General features: G+C 53.4%; 4 protein-coding genes across 4 annotated transcripts; 2 read left to right on the top strand and 2 right to left on the bottom strand.

The window, feature by feature from the left end:
* Positions 1 to 743: 743 nt before the first annotated feature.
* On the top strand, positions 744 to 1889 carry J4E90_009619 (uncharacterized protein; the record flags this gene model as incomplete). Its single annotated transcript, XM_051439138.1, has 2 exons — positions 744 to 1098; positions 1168 to 1889. The coding sequence occupies 2 exons, from the start codon at positions 744 to 746 to the stop codon at positions 1887 to 1889; spliced, it is 1077 nt and encodes a 358-aa protein (XP_051287215.1).
* A 6016-nt stretch (positions 1890 to 7905) lies between these two features.
* On the top strand, positions 7906 to 8991 carry J4E90_009620 (uncharacterized protein; the record flags this gene model as incomplete). The annotated part of the gene is made up of 1 exon (XM_051439139.1): positions 7906 to 8991. One exon carries the CDS (start codon positions 7906 to 7908, stop codon positions 8989 to 8991), a length of 1086 nt encoding a protein of 361 aa, XP_051287216.1.
* A 1771-nt stretch (positions 8992 to 10762) lies between these two features.
* Positions 10763 to 12313, bottom strand: J4E90_009621 (uncharacterized protein; the record flags this gene model as incomplete). The annotated part of the gene is made up of 2 exons (XM_051439140.1): positions 10763 to 12145; positions 12200 to 12313. The coding sequence occupies 2 exons, from the start codon at positions 12311 to 12313 to the stop codon at positions 10763 to 10765; spliced, it is 1497 nt and encodes a 498-aa protein (XP_051287217.1).
* A 1377-nt stretch (positions 12314 to 13690) lies between these two features.
* J4E90_009622 (uncharacterized protein) lies at positions 13691 to 14890 on the bottom strand (the record flags this gene model as incomplete). The annotated part of the gene is made up of 1 exon (XM_051439141.1): positions 13691 to 14890. The coding sequence occupies one exon, from the start codon at positions 14888 to 14890 to the stop codon at positions 13691 to 13693; it is 1200 nt and encodes a 399-aa protein (XP_051287218.1).
* Positions 14891 to 16668: the final 1778 nt, after the last annotated feature.

Genomic DNA, 16668 nt, shown 5'->3' on the forward strand with positions numbered 1-16668 from the left:
TGGTGAGACGGATTAGGCATGGCGCTGCCCCCGCCTGCCTCCAAGCTTCTTGGATCCGGTCACGGTCGTTCTACACGAACGCATCGCTCACGAGGACGCGTTTACGACTTTAGCTCGATTTTTGCCTGTGCTCTTCTCCGAAGCTGCGTTGTGGTAGGCGGAATTATTGCCATCTGGCATCAAGACGACAAGACGACAAGCTGTCGTTAACCACCGGATGAACTGCGGCTCTATGGCCACGTGATCGGACCTTCGCCGAAAACCTATCTGTCTCCGGATGCCATGATCGACCCGGTGGCCCAAGATTTCAAAGGCGACTCTGCGGGATTCGATGATCGCAGCCACCATGTTTTTAGTGTGAAAGAAACACAGCGTTGCCACCTCATATTGCTTCGCTCGGAACACGCTCCAGGGTGCAAATGACGAATCGACGGTACGGGTCGAGAAAGACGTGGCCGATCTGCTCGTTTACATTTACGCACTAGGCAAACAGCCTAAAACAGATGCTAGTGCCCATCACGAACAGGCACGAACGAATGGTTAAGGAAAGGTAGACGGAAAAACCAAGATGGCCGTTACCCCAGATAGATTGCACCTCTACGAACCCCGGTCAATGAACATTTTCCCCAGCTTTCGGCTCCACACGACGGGCTTGGTGGAATCAGGTAAAAAACGACTATATAAGAACGAGTAGTCCGCAGTAGGAACTCGGTAGCTACCGTTGTCAAGCACCTACCACCACAATGCGTTCCATCCTCCTCGCTGGCGCTGCTCTCGTAGCCACAGCATTGGCTCGAACAGTCCCTCACCGTTCGTTGGCTGCCAGGCAGAACGGAGGCCTTCCCAGCACTTTCAGCTGGACATCGAGCGACATCCTAGTCAGGCCCAAGAACGATGGTCGCAACCTCGCTGGTATCAAAGACCCCTCAATCATCGAGTATGAGGGCGTATACCATGTCTTTGCCAGTACAGCAAAAGAGGAGGGCTACAACCTGATGTACTTTAATTTCACCGACTTCGACAAGGCACAAGAGGCGCCATTCTACTATCTTGACCAGAGCGCCATCGGTACCGGCTACAGGGCTGCACCTGAAGTTTGTAAGTAAAGCATTCTTTCAAATCCATACAGGATGAGAATAGAGAGAGTCCCCAGCTAACACTTCGAAGTCTACTTTGCTCCCCAAAAGCTCTGGTACCTTGTCTACCAGAACGGCAATGCTGCATACAGCACCAACCCAGACATCTCCAACCCTGCAGGCTGGTCTGCTCCGGAAGTCTTCTACCCCAACGGCACCCCCGCTCTCATTGCAGAGGGCCTTCTCACCCCTCAGCAAGGCTACTGGGTCGACATGTGGGTCGTATGCGACGAAGCCAACTGCCATCTCTTCTCCCACGATGACAACGGCCGCCTCTACCGCAGCCAAACGACCGTTGCCCAGTTCCCTGCTGGAATGAGCGAGCCTGTCATCACCCTCTCAGAGCCCAACAAGAACGACCTCTTCGAAGCGGCCACTGTGTACCGCGTCGACAACAGCACCTACCTCCTACTTGTCGAGTGCATCGGTCAAGGAGATTCCCCCGGTGGCCTACGTTACTTCCGCTCCTGGACTTCTTCCTCGCTCGAGGCCGACGAGTGGAAGCCGCTTGCCGCTACCCAGCAGAACCCCTTCATGGGTGAGGCGAATGTCGAGTTTGCCAATGGAAACAGGTGGTCGGACAGTATTAGCCATGGAGAGTTGATTAGGTCTCAGGTTGACCAGACGCTCTCGATCAAGCCGTGTGGTATGAGGTTCTTGTACCAGGGTATCGATCCTCAGGCGACCGGGAGCTACAACGCGCTGCCGTGGAACCTGGGTCTGTTGACCCAGACTGGCAACACCACCTGCTAGATAGATATGTGAGACGATGGAAATGAGATTAGATGATATGCCTACTCATGCACAATTGTATATAGATTCAGGAACATACTCGTACGAGCGCATTCTCAACAAGTCGAAGAAATCACAATAAAATCATCGTTCAAAATCAGACACACATGACGTTGAGTGCACTATCCCCATACACGCTCAGCTTACTGAGTACATCACTTTACTACACCCCATTACAAATCATTACCACCACACTGGAGCCCTCGAAACACGATGCTCGCTCCCTTGTCACAAAAGGTTCCCTGCAAACCCACGATCTGCACAAAAACGGTACGGTCTCATCTCGGCACCACCCACGCCCCAACATGACGACTTCCATCGTCGTCATCGTTCGTCACCCGCCGCGTCCCGTTTAACGCACTTTCCAACGAGAAAAAAGGAACTTTCCGGGACGCGTGGTCGTGGAAGATGCACGTTCCTGGTTGCGAAGGGAGGGTTGGTGGCAGGTGCGAGGGATATGCACGTTGACTTGTGCATATGATCTGCGCTTTGTGAGGGCGTGGTCGGATCTAGACGGAGGGGGATAATATATCGTCGCGCGACTTTCCACAACGCACGACGGCGTGGGAGACGGTGAGATGGGGGTATCGTGAGTTTCCTAAATGGGCGAGTGTCTAAGCGGGTCTCGATGGTGATGCTTGCACCGCTGCCGCTTCCCCGGTCAGGGTACTAGGTCTGTTTACCGGCATAAGCCTTTCATTCGCGTGGGTGATGTGCTGACAGTAGATGACGTTGCGCCGAGTGTGATAGAAATCGTTATCGTCATATCACTCATCATGTCTCTTGACGAGCGTACCTAGGGACCGATGAACTACGTCAAGCCTTCCAGGAGCTGGCCGCTTACTGATTGTCAGTCAGTGTTGTTGTCTTCTTCGTTAGCCAGACAACTATTCATGCGGAGAATGACTATGTGGCTCATCAGCTTCGTCGCATGTTTCGTCGTTATCGCGCAGTCTCATGCTGTCAGCGCAATATGACAAGTCGTCCGTGTTCATGAGAGATCTCTGCTTATCGCGAGCATGCCATTGCACACCGGCTTTTGCCGTTGCAATTGCTGTAGTCGAGGTATTTGGTTGCGGCGAGCCGAGCCGGAGCATTTACGGGGAAGCGGGATGGATGTGGGCTCGTCGCTGGGAACGGAAGGAACGATGTATCATCACACGATGCCATGCTTCCGGTGAAACATGTCCTCGTTGACGGATGAAGGCAATGTGAAGGACGATGATAGAGCTGTAGATCTTCCCATGACGTGAATGCCAACGGCCGTTGCGTGAGACGCAGGCGTGCGTATAGACTCGTCCATGGCGAAGATGGGGAAAGAGGTCTGCCGTTTCGAAAGAGCTACTCAGACCTGGAAGTATCAAATGGATCTTGCGTTCGAAGAAGTTGCGATAGCGGTTCCAATGGATCTGAATTATTGGATACTCAGAGCTCTTGCTAGAGCTTGATCACCACCGTGGTTGCATCACAATATCGCACTCTACAACCACAGACTCAACAACCGGAGAACATCGGAGAAACAGCTCCAGACCACGACGATCCTCGATCCCGATCAAGTAAACCCTTCCCAACTGCATACACACGCCGCAGGAACACGACCGCCTCGCTGCAAAGTGCAGGCGTCAACACTTGGCGAACAGCCTCGTACGAAGCATCAGGATCTCAACACACGCGCGACATCAAAATGATGGTGTGCTACCCCACGATTTGCGTAAAGGGAACTGGGGTTGCTTTGCTAAGGGATTCAAACACGGTCAAGCGAGCGAATTGTTGAGCTAGTGTCTCGGTTAAGATTCCGATGTGACTGGATTGGCGGGATGGGGTGGATTGGTGGAACATCTAGGGTCTTGTCGGTCCGACTAGGTGTATGTTATGTCATGGGGAGGATTTGGGAGGGTGTTGTTGAGGACGGCGGGTTGCGATCGAGGATTGTTACCTTGGCTATAGAAGAGGGTGTTAAGAAGATTGATCGCGGGTTGTCGCCTGTTGCTGGGGCCTGATGCGGGGTCTTGGTGTATGGGTTCTTGGTAAGCTACCTAGGCATGAGTTCGTTACGAGTTGCCAGACGGAGATTGATGGTTACAGATTTCTGAAAGCGTATGATGCGTGTTTGGAAGAAAAGAGTTACCATCGCGAGCAAATCAATCCTAGGATGCGACGTATGGAGTGGTGCAGGCCGCATCGAAAGCCGCATTCTCCGCCGCTTTCCGAAAGTCCGCGGCCTCGTTAGTTCAGGGAACATATTGCGGACGCAAGCAATGTGCAGAAGTTTATTCTTCTAAGGAGGAGACTTTGCCTGGGACTCGACGAGACCATCTCTCCGTGGCCGCGGAAAGAGTTAGGCATTCAAATGCAAAAGCTAGGATCTGTGGATTGTTGAGAGACATGCGATGTAAAGTGCGGACCTTAGCGTACTATGGGTACACGCCGCAAGCGCGGTGCTGCTAATGACTTCCGCATCGCCTACCTCAACGAGCTCGCGACCGAACCCATTAGACCTTCGTCGCCTGGATTGCAGTGCATCCTAGTGGCGTGAGTAGCTGTCATGACCCCGATGTCTCATGAACACTGCCTCTTTGTTCGTGTGTGCGTCATTGGAAGCCTTCAAGCCCCTTCTCTGGGCATGGAGAAATAACGACCCTCGATCCTCCTATCATGGCCATGAGACGTCCATGTTCGCTATGGTAAATCTAGGCAGAGAGAAATGTAAGATCGCCTGGACACCGTACACGACACGGGCGGTCGTCGCAAATCGCGCGTAAATCGTGGGCTTTCATGAATCGGAGACGGCGACCAGACCTATCGTAAAGATGAGACCACGCCATCTCTTTCGCTGACACCCAACATGTATCGGTACACTGCAAGATAGCAACAGGCAGATCCTGCAATTCGTGGAACCTCAAGACCGTCAAACGTGGGATGATCGGTAGTCAACTAACCTCTTCACCGTTCAGACATCCCGATCAATTACCGTGATCAAATGTTGAGGAGGCAAAAGCATCCGAGAATATATCAACTGCGGGATTGAGGTTGAGTCGGAAGCGTCTGGATATACTTGGCATCCCACGCCCATGGCTATAACAGGTAGAAGGGCGTGCGACCAGGTACGGACATCCCACACGATCGACTCGGTGAGATCGGTTGAGGCTCTTTAGACCGAATCAGGAACGAACGGCATGGCGTGGCAAACAGGCTCTGCTGCAACTGCCGTTGTACGGTGAGCCCATGCTGCTATGAGCTGTGAATAGCAGATGACCCCCACGGTCGACAAGAGATCGACGAACTACAGCTAAAGTAGACCGCGCGGTAACTGTACCCATCGTTTACTCGGTTGGTGCTCTTAACCGAGGCTAGTGTTGAGTCCAACGGTGTACTGTATTCGGTGATGTATCGGACGTGCCCACTGCCATGCATACACTTGTTACTGTGTGTGGATTTTCCAGACAGAGCTGGAACTCGATCAGACCACATACTCCTTGCTCACTGCATCGGTCTCGGAAGAGGCGAACGAGGGCCTGGTCCCAGTGAATCGCATATGACCCGCATGGTGTGGGCTGACCCCTCACCCCTCATCAGCACTAAATTCGGTGCGGCGTGGATGCCGAGATGTCGGACAAAGTTGCACGAGGTGAGCTTTTCAGATGCTGGAGTGGATCTTTCATATTTTCCTTGCTCTTTTGCTGCGTTTATGTGCGGCTACGATCGTGATGTGGAGAAGGAAAAGGAATTTTGGCCAAGAAGCTACCGTCAGGACCAACCCCTTGATACCTGTGACTGCAGCGGTACCCTGGTAGCTATACGATTTATTCAAGGGAATCATCACAAGACCGCGGATGCTGATGGATTCGGGCGTCACTGACGTACACCCTGCAAGATGAGCGGATGGCTTGAACTTTCGCAAACCTCGGGCATCATCTAAGACGGCAGTACCCAGTATTACGTGCATGAATTCAGGGCCTCAGTGCATGAAGAGGCAATACAACGACGCACAAGACGTGATGGTGAGAGCGACTGGGCATCATGCAAGTCAGAGGCCTGGTGCAGCGGCAGGTCGAAGGTGTGCGGCTTGTTGTGCGAACGTGGTAAGAAGGCGGGGAAGCAAGTCTCCAGGATCGCCAATTTGTGGGGTAATAGCGTCTCCTCGTTGATGGCTGCATGGTCGGCTCACGCTCGGTTTGCGACGAGGCTGTGTGCATCCTCGCGAACATTACAGGTGTTTTGCAAGAAGGGAATGCCGTCGAGAGATCCATTAATGCCGCTAGGTACGCAACCACTGCATACAGCTTACGGCAACGCCAGTAAAACTCTTCATCCTCGTGCCGCTAGGCTGTGGATTTCGCATGACTTGAGCGTCGCGGATTACACTTCCGGGTTATTGAAACCAGAACCGATTGGATGAACAGAGACATGGAGGGTGTGTCGGGCCAAAGAAGTCAGTCCAAGTCCTCGACGATGCGAATTAAAGTTCGCGGTGTTTTTGAGTGCCGAAGCGAATTGCCACGGCATCGCGTGGGGGCACAACCAGACCAAGATCCACCGAGAATCAGGTACGATGAGCGAGGCGTCTCAAACATTATCCTGCTCGCGTTTGAACCTAAGTTGTGGAAACAAAAGCAAAGTGCGAGAACATGCTGAGGGCTTTCGTCCCTGCTGCAGTTGCCGAAACGGCGTTCGGCACATTGCCGCGATGCTTTTGCTCATGATGGTGGTATCGGCTTGCTGCTTTTCACGCAAGATTGGGTCGTGGCTTGCACATACAGCAGTACAAACACCTTCCATGTGCGGATTGGTGGATATACGAAGCAGATAATGTCGTGTCCACAGCACGACTCGTACACAATCGCCCTTGCGAAAACATGTTGTGGTGAAGAGCCTCAAGGTTTGAGCTATGGCCAGACCCCGCCACCAAGAGTAATGGGCGTGGGGTGAAATACCTCGAGCGATCGGCGTCGTCATCCTGGCCAGGCTCTGTAATGATGAGACATGGGATGCATCCTCTGATAAGTTCGCTATTTTGGTCCGTTTTTGGTGGCCCTACGGCGGTCGGATATGGATGACTGCCTCGGTGCGGATATTGCATGGCCTTGTGACGAGCTTCTCCTCCATACTGTCTGCTACGTCTTGCAGCACCGCTGGAATCCTTTGCTTTCTCTTACCCTTTGCATTGCTCTACTGCACGTCCGAGTGGTCGCCGAGCTCGACGGCTGGACCGACTGGGACCACGAAGGGCAAGACGGGGTGGCCGGGGTTGCTCAGCGGAATCAGATGATGCGAATAGGCCGGCCACGATTCCCCCACCCCCACACTAACACCCCCGAACGGTATCCATCAACGCTCTTTCGAGCCCGCCAACCCTTCGCATGGTGCCAGCTGTGGCGAGAATTATCCTATCAGCATGCAGCCAGGATTCCAAAAGATCGTCACAAGGCGTGCCCCCCTTGCACTTCACGTCCGGCCAAGATCCGATGTTCACAGCCTCTCACCCCCTGCTCGCTTGATGCAACGTGAGCAAAAAAGCAAACGCCGCTTCAATCAGCAATCCTCTCCGCGTTTATTGGCCACGCGCAACCCCTACAGCTAAGCGCAAACAGCTGTGCCTGATATCGGCTACGTGCAGAGCAGCGCCTCGAGCAGGCTGCGGGAGTCACCGCCCCTTTGGTCGTCACCAAAGATGCCTGCCCATCCCTCATTGATGCATTCACGCACCCTGCTTTGCCTGCCGTCACTAGCACTCCTGACAACGCCGTCAGCTGGACCCCCACACTCCCCGTTACAAGGTCAAGTGTCCGGCGTTTGAAAATATTTAAGTACCTGTACTATCCTCGGGGTGTTACCAAACATCGATCAACCATTGACGTATTCGTTCCGTTCGTCGTTGCTGCGTTCCGCTTATTCTTTGTCAAAAGTCCCGCTTCTCTCTGCAAGCTTTTGTTAGTATAAAAGTCTACTAGACGTCCACATCCAAACTCTTCTTATCATGTCACCGCACACCGACGCACCTTCTCCCGCAAACAGCTTCGTTCAAGATTCCGGCTTCCACCATCCTGTCCAATCTGTCTATACCATGAACCGATACACCGACTTCGACACCAGCTCAATGGAGTTCACTGATGTTGGCATTCGGCGGTCATTGGTTCCTGGCATCTACGTTCCCACTGTAGCGTTCTTCGAACCAACTTCAGATAACGTCGACGTTGAGACTACCGCCAGCCACGCCGTTCGTCTAGCCAAAGCTGGTGTTGCCGGTATCACCACTCAAGGCTCCAATGGCGAGGCTGTCCATCTCTCCCACAAGGAACGCGACCTTATCACAAACACCACCCGCAAAGCTCTCGATGACGCAGGCTTTGGATACATGCCTGTAATCGTTGGATGTGGTGCTCAGTCGACCCGGGAATGCATCGAACTCTGCGAAGAGGCAGCCTCTGCTGGCGGAGACTATGCCTTGGTGCTTCCACCAGCATACTACCAGGGCTTGTTCTCGAAGGAGACCGTAAAGGAATTCTTCCAGGATGTAGCCACTGCTTCGCCCATCCCCATCCTCATCTACAACTACCCCGGTGCTGTTTCTGGAATGGATCTCAACTCAGATATCATCATCGAGCTGGCTCAACATCCCAACATTGTTGGTTGCAAGTTGACTTGCGGCAACACAGGAAAGCTGAACCGCATCGCCGCGGCGACCCGAGCAGCCACTGTCTCTGATCCTGGATCGGGCTTCATGTGCATGGGCGGATCTGTCGACTTCACATTGCAGACTCTGGTCGGAGGTGGCTCCGGTATCATTGGCGGCATGGCCAACATCGCACCCAAGACATGCGTCCAGCTCATCAAGCTATTTGAAGCTGGCAAGCTCGCAGAAGCCCGCAAGCTCCAGGCTATAGTAGCCCGAGGCGACTGGGCTGCCATTCAGGGTGGTATCATCGGTACCAAGGCCGGATTGATGGCTCACTTCGGCTACGGAGGATATGCTCGCAAGCCACTCCCCAGGCCTGGCAAGGACGAAGTCCGCAGGTGGCGAGATGCATTTGACGAGCTCGTCAAAACTGAGAACTCCCTTTGAGCTGCGCACGCAAACACGAAGTCTTCCTCTTTCCTCCAAAAGAGGCCATGACCATTGCTTCCGAGCATTTTTTCGCATTGCTCTTGGCGTTGAGCGTATTTTCGCATATTTCTGGCGGCGTTCTTTCAATTTGGTCGTCTCTTTCTTCAAAGTCAGTATGGTGGGCGTTATCTGTCGTTACGAGGCTGCAAAAAGCAATTTGTACCCCTGCCAGCGTCGTTGCCAGCAGTGGCTGTGTAGCGCTTCGAGCTTTCTAGTGGCTAGTTTTCAATTTCTGTAAGCGTACGTTTAGCATCGCATAGCAGTCAGTGGGTGGATATCTGATTCAAATTGTATTCCCGGTCTGTTCGGGCCTGTCAGTATCCTAGCAATGTTGAACTCAAAACCTTCACAAATCGCTCTTCGTGGTATTCGCATGACAGTGCAGTGCTCGTCCGTGCTGTTATCCTGGCTTGCGCACTCCTCCGAAACTTCTCTGCTCATCCGATAGCATCGCAGTGGACCGTTACGAGCGCTTGATCTTGATGTTCACCATGATTGGATCGGCGTGTTTGCATGGCCCTCAAGCCACTGACCGGTGTAGCACATGGAGCGGCTGGTACGACCCCCCCCCCCGAAAGAGGGCGCACAAACTTTCCGGTACGTCTTCTTAGCCACAACCAAAGAGCCGCGGAGTGTCGCAGACTCATGCATTTCCCTGCTCAGTAGGAAAGCATCCCGCCGTTGTGGTTCGTCCTATTTCTGCGACTTTTTGGAAGTACCAGTGCCGCCTTCCGCCGTGGAACGACGCTTCATTAGACGGAGACCATGAAGCGTCATGCGGTTATATTTCGACAACATTGAAGTGCGTAAATAGCCAGTCGCGGGAAGGCTCGCATCCAAGCCCGCTCAGAGATAATGCTTCTGCCCTACATCGCCAGCAAGACACTCAATGGAAACGGCAGCGACTCATAGCAGCGAGGTTATTGACTGAAGGCCTGCAGTAAGCCGTGTAAGCCAATCGGCGTCTTTGAATCGTGCCCTATCCGCGTGGCGTTCGTGTTGCTTCTGCCGGCAAGTAGCGAATACATGCGCAGACAACGGTGTCGCCGTGCTCCGTTTCCGTCTGCCACTGGGTTAAGCAGCTGACAGCACTATCGCTACCCATGGACCGTGATAGGAAGCTTGCTAAAACTTGCACGTCTGACAACATGGTCCGGTGAGCAAGCCTTGATAATCAGCAGTCTCGCGTAGTCACCGCTACTTTGCCTTCATCCCACGCTCAAGCGCATAAGCGTTCCAGCATGATGGTAGGGCAACATGGCACGTCCCGTCTTACACACAGCTGACGGGACAGTATCTTGTGTAACATCCCACGGCTTTGAGTGCATGCAGAAACCGGTACTCTGTGTAGATGAGGCATCCGATGTGATGCGCATGTGCAGTGAGGCGAGCCAGGGCTGACGCAGGATAGCATGGACACTGGGGTAGGTGCGCCGTGGCGCTTGCATGATGAAGTCGTCGTGTGCGACGGCAATATGTGAGCTGTAAGAAGACGCGTAGATCAGGTGATAACAAGAAGCATTCCAGAGAGCAGAGGGAGCTTGAAGGACTTCCAGGGCTTAGTGTTTTGCGTACCCTTCCCGATTAGGAATGGTCCAAGCAGGTCAGCAGTAGGCGCGGCAGCGACGTTCAGCAGCCATGACACTTGCATGCAGAACTTGGATATTAGATATACCAAAATTGAAGTAATGAAGATGTGATTTTCTATGTTATACCATTTACAAGGCGATTATCTGCCTTGGCCCTTGGACTTTCCACCAAAGCCAGGACCGCGCTTAGCTCCGCGACCCTTGGCGAGCTTGACGGTGAATGCACCACGCTCGATGGTGTTAACCAGGATGTATCCAGAGGGGAACAAGAAGTGAGACCAAGTACCAACGAACTGAACGATACCGCCAACAGAGTCATCCTCGGGGTAGATGTCGAAGAAGCCCTCGGTCTTGACGCCCTTTCCGGTGGGGTCCTTGCTAATGCTGCGGACATCGTGTACCCAGATACCAGCGCCGTAGTTGCTCTGGTAGGCGAGGCCGTCGACAATGTAGAGGTTGTGGTCGATACCCTTGCTGTCGGTGGCGTAGAAAGTACCGGTGGCCTTGGGGTTGCGGAGGTCGGTGAGGTCGATGATGTGGGTGACGGGGCGGCCGGACGCAGCGGGACCGACAGCTTCCTGCTCGTCAAGCTCGTCGTTCAGGAGGACGTACTGGTGCCAGTTGCGCTCGGTCCACCATCCTTGATGGCAGTAGGTGGCACCGGGGTAAGAAAGGGTGGAGATGACCTCGGAGGCGGGGTTGCCGTTCTTCATGGTGGAGTCGTAGACGGTCATGGTGTCCTCGTTGTAGCCGATGCAGATGTTGCGGCCGCGGAACTTGCGGTCGGGACCGTTGTAGGTCACACACTGGGCGTCGTGAACGTATCCGTCCTGGCTAGCACATCCAGGAGAGGTTGGCTTGCTAGGGTTCTTGAGGTCGATGTACTGGAGACCAGCCTTGCAGGTCTGGTTTCGGGGCTGGGCACCGACCGCGAGGATGTACTCGTTGTCCCAGTCAACAACGACGTTGTGGGTGCGGCCAATGGGCAGTTCGTCGAACAGACCAACGAGGTCGGCCTTGGGGTCGAATGTCTTCGGGGTCTTTGGGTCGACAGTCAGAAGCTTCTTCATGTCGAAGATCTGAACGTTGTGACCAACGGCCTCGGAGCCGATGATGACATAGTCGTTCAGCACACGGATCTCGCGCCATCGCGAACCCACGCTTTGTGCGGGGAGACGTCCCATGTACTGGATTTGGCCGTCCTTGAGGATCTCAACGAACGCGGCACCGGAGAACTGGCCTACGATACCGAACTCGCGGCCATTGCGAGCGGTCCAGCCCCATGAAGAGCTACCCTGACCTTCAGGACCTCCCATGTCGGCATGGTTGACAAAGTCGTAGAGGTCCATGTTGTTACACCTGAACGTCTGGTTCGCGTTGCCCTGCTCGACGATGGCGAGACCATCCTTGCATTGGACACGCTTGGCCTTGTCGGGTCCATGGGGCCCCTTCTTCAAGCTCTTGAAAGACTTCCACTGCTGAGAGTCTTGCTTGCCTTGGGCTGCGTCCACTTCCCATTGATCCTAGAAGATGTTAGTACTTGATCGTCCGGCGAAAGAAGCAAAGGACGAACATACACTCTTCAACTTCATCAATTTCTGATGAATTGCGCCAGAGGCATACTCCGACTTGGAGTAGTGCGCAGCCTGGACCGCAACTGGGAGTGCCAACACAGCGAGTGAGAACTTCATCTTGAGGAGCTAAGAGAAGGATTGAGCTGGAATGAGCACATTTCCTATGCAGCTCAACAGGTATATATATGAGTGTGGTACCCTCATGGTGCAAGATCTCGCCCTCGACCGTTGCCTTGCCACACGACCATTCAGTACCATGTTACCGTCTTGGTACAGCAATATACTCTGGGCATCCGTTGGCATCCATACTCCATGCGGAAGGTCAGGACTACCATTCCGCTAACTTGATAGGGAAGGTGTCTATACACTTCTTGAGTGGAGTACTGTTGCCAAGCAGCGAAATTCGTATACACATGGTGCGCCACAGATATCCGGCTTGGTACTCTCGGGAGGGCCTCGGGAAAGGAGCGAACATCATTGCCACGGCCCGCTAGCGGAGCCCAAGACTTCCAAGGCGTCTGGGCATGCGGACCAATATACAACACCTGGACAAGAGGCGTTCGCAGCTAGACTCTAGAGGAGATAAGAGGAAGGAGATCATAGAAAAGGGAATGTGCGAACTTAGTCTGCGCGTAGTGGTGCTCGGCGGCGTCGAATCTTGAATTGTACCTACCACGAGCGGAAAGCGTCCGCGCTTAAGAGTTGTCTCAACGATATACGGTAGAGCGCAATCAAGGCCTGTGAAGGCCTTCCTACTCGCTGCAAACGCGCGGAAGAAAGAAACAATTATTCGCGCAACTCCGACAGGGGCGATGGCCAACCAGCGCACGAACGTTGTGGTAGGCAGGGACAAGCAGACGCTGGGCTTCGGGATACGCGCCGTACAGAGGCCACGATAGCTGTCATTAGAAAGTAAAGTCTACTCGGAAATGCGTAGAATTTGAGTACCGGTGTTTAGCAAATGATGCACGAATATTGAGATGTCGAGGTCGTGGTTCTGATGTGTGAGGGGAACTAGCCACGCTAAGATCGATCTCAATATTACGTCATCACGCTGCGACGCGACACGAGCGCGCCTGCCTCAACCTTCCAAGGTTCACGATGGAGGCATCTCTGCCTAGCTGATGTTTGCCATCGTACACTTGCGGTGAAGCTCGTTATCACAACGACATCGATCAGAGTTGCACTCACGTACAGCGACGCGTCGGCGACTGGCCACCTTACTGCTGTCGCAATCCGACAGAGACACGCCTAGTATATGTGTAGGCAAAGCCGAAAACGATACTGGTAACGCGGTGATTTGCAACCATTATACATTATTACTGAACTAATTCCTTGTAGAAGACGCTCCTCCATCACACACCAGGCCCAAAACGCAGCCATGTCAATAACAAGACTCTGGTACACACCGAAAGTTACAAACAACTTGATGTCCTCCCCGTCTTAAATCTCGGCCTGAAAGATACGTAACGACTCTCCATACCAGACCGGCCTTCAGAAAACGCATTCACAATCTAGACCTTTCGGTGCGACCTTGGTGCTAGCCTTTCCCACTTGCGGTGGTACATACAATGAGAGATCATTTCCACCGATCCTAGGATCGAGGAATGCCTCTACCGGCACGTGGCAACACTTCAGCCTCGGAAAGTCTCGGAGAGATCCCAGGGTATCGACATCCCGACCATTAGTATACACCAGGTCTAGGATGTCTTTGTCGCTATCATCGGTAGCACACACTGCTTCCAAGGAGTGTCGGTGTCCCCTCAGCGCATCACCCAGGAGTTTCCAGGAGTGCTCAGGCCAGATTGACAAAGGATTGCCTTCTGCGGCGAATGGCTCCCACCTCCCGGTACTGCGGTGGTATCGAAAGCTGTGGAGGGCCTTGAGCGTGAGGAGCATTTGTGCGATAACAGAAATGTCCATCATTGCATGAACCAGGTGAAGTTTTCGGATTGAGCTACTCGACTCGGGGACCGACCAGTTCGCAACAGGTGTTGTTTGACATATCTCCCCGAGGGTAAGTGTCTCGAGGGCGGGAAGACGGAACACACAGGAAAGCTCCTCCACCGAGAGGTAGCGGGAAGCGATGTTGAGCTCCTTGAGCTTAGCGAATCGATTGACATGATCACCGACGGGACGCGCAACAGCGCTGTTCAACATCTGCAACCATTTCCGTGTATGCTCGGGCCGGTCATATGTCTCCGTCACGTGGAACGCTTGGATGTCGTGGGCGTTGGCCAAGATCTTGTTGCATGCGTCCTTGTTGATTCTTTTCCCGTTAAAGAAGATCTTGATTTCACGGACGTGCTCGGAGAGGAGATAGTTGCTGGCAATCGCCGCGGCCTTCTTATAGTACATGGAAGACCCTAAGGCGTGTACGGTCTTGTACATTACCACCTCCGCGATTCGCTTGCAGAGCTTATCTGTACGACACAGCTTCGAGAGTGCGTCGTCGCGGCCGACTTCCTTTACATGCTCCATGATCTTCAGGAGAAGTTCTTCCGGTATGCCACCAAGACACGCTTGTGGGTTTTTGAGTACGATAGGGAGATCCGGGCTGCCGGGGCCATCCTCGGTGGCCGTGTGGGTGACCTTGACGGATATCGAGACGGATCGGGTACGTTTAGCCGAGGCCGAGGCGTGCGAGAGTGAAGCTTTGCGCTTCTGTGGCGTCGAGACGGTAGCTGGCGCCATGGCGGTGGTGGGTTCGAGCGGATGTGCACCTCGTACAACGTCGATGTAGGCTCCAGGGTGAGATGTACAAGTGTCGTAAGGGGTACAATTATTCTGGCAAAGCTGTACAGTCGAAGAACACCCGCGTGGAAAGAGTTGGCCGCCGACACGAAAGTGAGTGGTCGTGGTGGTGAGAGGAAGTCAAGAACTCGGGACGCGAACTAGAAGAAAACAACAACAAAACGCGTCGATGCGCGCCCTTCACACGCGTCACCCGATGCATGGCCACTCACGGTGAGGGCCCTGAGTGCGCGCGCAGGTACGAGAGGAATGCGCTGCTCTGGCCAATCGGGAGCGTCACTACGGAGGTGTGAAGCGGAATATTCACCTCACCGCCGCCCATCTGGCGTTTGAAGGGTGCAAAGTGTGCGCACGCATGGCCAGGTCATTGGGAGAATGAGTATGTGAAGTGGGTGTAGCATTGACCGCTAATGCATCAGGCATGCCGATGTTGCTGCTCAGAGGATATCTCGATGAGTATCCCTCCGCCATATGTTCAGAAAAGAAAAAGCGGACATTTAGCAAAAGGCAAGGCGGATAGCCAAGTGTCTTGGACCCATGCTAGCTTTTCTGCCCAGTACTCTCCGGTTCCACGAACATATACAGGTTGATCGCGGTCATTATCATAACTCTGGAGCGCCAAGCTACCAATGGCTGTAAGCTGCTCTTCAGATCTTTCTTCGAGGAAATCACCTACTCGAACTTCTCCCGCCTCTACTCCCATATACATCATCCTGAAATGAAACCTTCCAAGCATATATGGAAGCAATGCAGTTTCTGTATGAAGCTGACGAGAGGTAAGCAGTAACGCTAGGTCGCTCTCTTTCGCTGAGTTCTTCGGTGTGCTCCAGCCGACGAACGTCCACTTGTTGTCGCCGAACACGTAGGGGTATATTATGTTCCGTATTTCGCCTGGCAAGCGGAGAAGAGGCGAGTTGGTAGCGTTAGCTTCGGTGCTACAAACGATACATTAGCTTTCGAAATGGCAAAAGCTGGATGACTTACATCTTGTCGCGAGGAGCTCTTTCGCGGAGACGTCGAATCGCTGCCCTCTCTTCAACACCCTCAAAGCGCTGCTTCTTTGCTGCGGGCTGGACGTTGAGAGGAGAAGACATTGCGGGGTACTTTCGTGACATCTTGGTGCGTTGTGCTGCGGGTGGTGTAATCGAGCGAGGTGGTCGGTTGAATGTGGAGGGGAGTAGAAGTAGGTTGGGAGCAGACTGCCAGACTGGTACAGGTGCGGCATTCTCTACTAAGCTAGTGGCCGCTGAGAGCGGCAATGGAGGGCCATGCGTGTTATCTGCATTTGCTAACTTTCACCGTTCATTGCTACCCCATTTCTTCACTTCGAAGCTTCCCCAATCCAGACATACGGTCGCTCTCTCATTCTGACACAAGCAGTTCAGAAGAGATCCGATTCATGTTGCCTGTGCTGACCCATCATGTTCTTCCAGGAACTTTCTGCCGAAGCTATCAAACACCTAGTTTCTTGGCCCACCATACCCCAGTCTTCTGCCCTGCCCATTGATGGTCGTACGATTCCACATGAGCCTGTAAACTGACGATCGCTTTGATTTGTTTGACCGATCTCTTCTTCAGGAATTTTTCAATGCTTTGGTTCCATTGGCCCCATTGGTAGCTTCCATCGAAAAGAAAATAGATCCTGCCGAGCTTATATGGGAGCAGAGCGGTGTCAGCGTGGGCTTGACGTGAGACCAGGAGAAGACTCATGTCCATTT

This window comes from Alternaria incomplexa (assembly GCF_024043165.1).
Source record: "Alternaria incomplexa strain BMP 0042 chromosome Unknown scaffold_16, whole genome shotgun sequence".
Lineage (NCBI taxonomy): Eukaryota > Fungi > Ascomycota > Dothideomycetes > Pleosporales > Pleosporaceae > Alternaria > Alternaria incomplexa.